General features: G+C 49.6%; 1 protein-coding gene across 1 annotated transcript; it reads left to right on the top strand.

The window, feature by feature from the left end:
• Positions 1-727: 727 nt before the first annotated feature.
• On the top strand, positions 728-2,455 carry LOC125509232 (benzyl alcohol O-benzoyltransferase-like). The gene has a single exon (XM_048674189.1). It carries the CDS (start codon positions 765-767, stop codon positions 2,052-2,054), a length of 1,290 nt encoding a protein of 429 aa, XP_048530146.1. The 5' UTR covers positions 728-764; the 3' UTR covers positions 2,055-2,455.
• The last annotated feature ends 1,162 nt before the right edge of the window (positions 2,456-3,617 follow it).

The raw sequence follows: 3,617 nt of genomic DNA, 5'->3' as shown, positions 1-3,617 counted from the left end.
GGGTGCGGGCTTATGGTGTCTGGGCATCAAGGAGGCCGATATTTTCAAAATAAACCAAAAACCATATTTAGAAGTTCAATAAATTCCTTGAAAACTTGTACATGTTCACTACGGATCCATAAAAGTTTGTTTGAAAAAAATTGCAATTAGTTTTTGAGTCAATTTTTTTTGTACTTGGTAAGCTCTACAGAAAAAAAATCCAGCCCAACAACAACAAAATCAGCCCATTTGAAAATACAAAATTGTCTTTTTTTTGTACACCACATATGAAAGTAAAATGTTATAAAATTTTGCACATACATAGTATACATGTGTATGTGTGTTTAAAAAAACGATCTTTTCTTGTGTTATAGTAAATGGTGTTTTGAAAACGGCCTCAAGGAGCTCAGGCTCCATTGGCATTTTCCCAGATCGACATGCTTTTTCTTTACAATCATTGAGCCATAAAGAGTTTTATACTCCCCATTAATACATGAACTACCTGCACTGCCAGTAATGCGTACCCTTTTTTGAGCAAAAAGGCCTTCTCTCCAATTTCCATTAGTAAGAGAAATCAGGGCTGGCGACTGCGTACCTACTTCCACTTGCAGAAGCATTTGCGTGCGACGTGCACTTGCAGAAACTTTTGTGCTCGTGGTTGCATGCTGATCGAGTCGAAATACAGTAGCGACGACCAGAGATCCTCTATAAGATTCAGCATCAGGCGATCACCTCAAAACCACACAGAGCACCTGACCCTCAGGTCCACACGCACGCCGGGTGCAATGATGCTTACCTTCGCCGTGCGCCGGCGAGAGCCAGTCCTCGTCGTCCCGGCCTCACCGACACCCCAGGAAACAAAGCGCCTCTCCGACATCGACAGTAAGGAGTCTCTGCGGGTGCTCATGCCCGGCGTCTTCGTCCACCGCGGCGGCCCGGCGCGCGGCGACGACGACCCGGTGGACGTCATCGCCCGAGCGCTGTCGGAGGCGCTGGTGCACTACTACCCCCTCGCCGGGCGCTTCAGGGAGGTGGAAGGTGGCAAGCTGGTCGTGGACTGCACCGGCCAGGGCGTGCTGTTCGCGGAGGCCGACGCCGACGTGCGGCTGGCCGAGCTCGAGGAGGCTGCCGGTGGTGGCCAGGGGCTGACGCCGCCGTTCCCGTGCATGGATGAGCTCCTCCTCGACGTGGATTGCTCTAGCGGCGGCGTGCTCACCTGGCCGTTGGTGGTGATCCAGGTCACGCGGCTCCTCTGCGGCGGCTTCGTCTTCGGCATGCGCATCAACCACGCCATGTGCGACGCCACGGGAGTCTACCTGTTCATGTCCGCCATCGCCGACCTCGCCCGCGGGCTCCCCGCGCCGGCCGTCGCGCCTTCATGGTCCCGCGGCCTCCTCGACGCGCCGCACAACAAGTACGACGTCACGCCGCCCCTGCCGTTCCCGGCCCACGGAAGCGACGACACCGTCATGCGTTCATTCGTCTTCCGGCTGGCCGACATCGCGGCGCTGAAGAAACGCCTCCACGGTGCACCGGCCGCGTCGACGTTCGAGGTCCTCGCGGCGCTCCTCTGGCGCGCCCGCACGGTGGCGCTCGCGCTCCCTGCGGGCGAGGTCGCGCGGCTCGGCATCATCGCGAGCTTCAGGAGGAACGCCGCCCTGCGGCTCCCCACGGGATACTACGGCAACGCGTGCGTGCCGCTCAGAGCGGCGGCGCCCGCCGACGACATGGGCGGGAGCTCGCTGGGCGACGTGGTGGAGATGATACAGAAGGCTAAGGCAACCGCCGCGCACGTGAGGTCCGCGGCCAACATGCTGGCGCTGCACGAGCCGCCGCCGTTCGACTCGCCCAACATGTTCCTCCTCTCCGACCTCCGGCACGTCGGGTTCCACCGCGTGGACTTCGGGTGGGGCGAGCCGGTGTATGGCGGGCCGTCTCAGGTGCATCTCGGGGGGACGTTCTTCGTGGCCGTCAAGGACGGTGACGGGGAGGACGCCGTGGCCGTGCCGGTCATGCTGCCGTGGACGGCCATGGAGCGGTTCGCGGCAGAGATCGAAACCTCGCTCCAGGCTTGATTACACGCCTGAAAAATAACAAGTCCAGTTTTTTCACAGATCTCATACTGCCTAGTATGTCTGAACTTCACCCACACTCATACCGCTTATATTTGAACTTCGGCCACACTCACACACATACAAATGATTAAAGCTCTGATGATGACAAGAACTGGAAGTTCAGACAACATCCACATGCAAAGGGTGCAACTTATATATCCTGCAACATCTCTGAAGGAAATATCCTAGTTTTTATCTTTATCTTTACCTACTAATAAAGCGGCTATCGCTTCTGGTCATCCGTCGTTAAAATTACCCTCTACCCACCAATGCCACCTGTAAGTGGAAAACGATTCGTTTTTCGGACTAAAAATCGCCGCCTCCCACGCTGTTTTATAGCTGCGAGACGAGCAGTAGTCAATGAGCGATCAGTAGCAGGGTGGTTGGCAAAAAATGTTACTCGTTTTGCCAAATTGTTCGCAATATTATAAAAAAATCACAATTTGGAAAAATGGTCAGGAAATAAAATTAAGTGCATGATTTTGAAAAAATCATCATGTAGTCAAAACATATTCGGAAATCTGAAAAAAAGTGGCCATAACATTTTAGAAAATGTTCACAAAAAATGATTTTTAAAATTTGTTCCCTAATTTAAAAAAAATCATCGATTCAAAAAATGTTTGTTGAGTCAAAAAATGTTAATGAATTTGAAACCGTTTCATACATTTAAAAAGTTTGTAAACAAAAGTAATGTTCATTACTTTTTTAAGAAAATAAAAAATTTCAAAAAAACATGTTTGTCGATTCGAAAAACTGTTCACTGATTCAAAAGTATTTTATGTTTAGGATTCGATTAGTTTTCTGAAAGTCTTTATATGTCTTGGCGTTGGGAGTAGTACGTAGTTAATGAGATTTGTTTTTAAAGTTTTAAACGTTCCCTTGCGCAACATAATGACAAATATGGCATGCACTGGCAAACTCATAGGCTTGGGATTTACCACGTCAAATGCATTGTGATCACGTGGACATCGCAACCACCATCGGGTAGGGTGAGAAAAAAAATAGCAACATGGTGAGCCACAATGTTAAAATAGAGTACACTCATGTGTTAGGATATTGAGTCATACTTATTTGGTTAGCCATAATTTTTTGTCTTCCGTTACAACGCACGGGCATATTTGCTAGTATAACTTATACATTGAAGTTCACAAGTAGTGCAATTTATACCGAGATGAGAAGTACAAAATGACCACCAGGTACCAGCACCAGCACATGAAACAAGCTTGCAAAGCGTTCTAGGAGGCCCTGCGGTGCACCTGGAGTTTCCGACAAGATCGGTCCATGGTAAACTTTGGTATGAGTAGATTAGGCAAAATGTTGCCCCTTCATAGATATTTCTGGCCTAGAGAAGCTTTGAAGCATCTGGCAGAACTCCTTGGCCTTGCTTTCAGCGACTGAGCAATGGAAAGTTAGTCATCTTTTGTAGCACTGTTGCCCAAACGAATAACCGTTCTACAAGAGCAGCTTCATGTTCAGTTCCTATCAAGTTACAAACTTCTACTTCTCGGAGGCAATTCAGCGCGA

Source organism: Triticum urartu, chromosome 1 (genome assembly GCF_003073215.2).
Source record: "Triticum urartu cultivar G1812 chromosome 1, Tu2.1, whole genome shotgun sequence".
Taxonomy (NCBI): Eukaryota; Viridiplantae; Streptophyta; class Magnoliopsida; order Poales; family Poaceae; genus Triticum; species Triticum urartu.
This window is presented reverse-complemented; position numbering and strand designations above follow the sequence as displayed.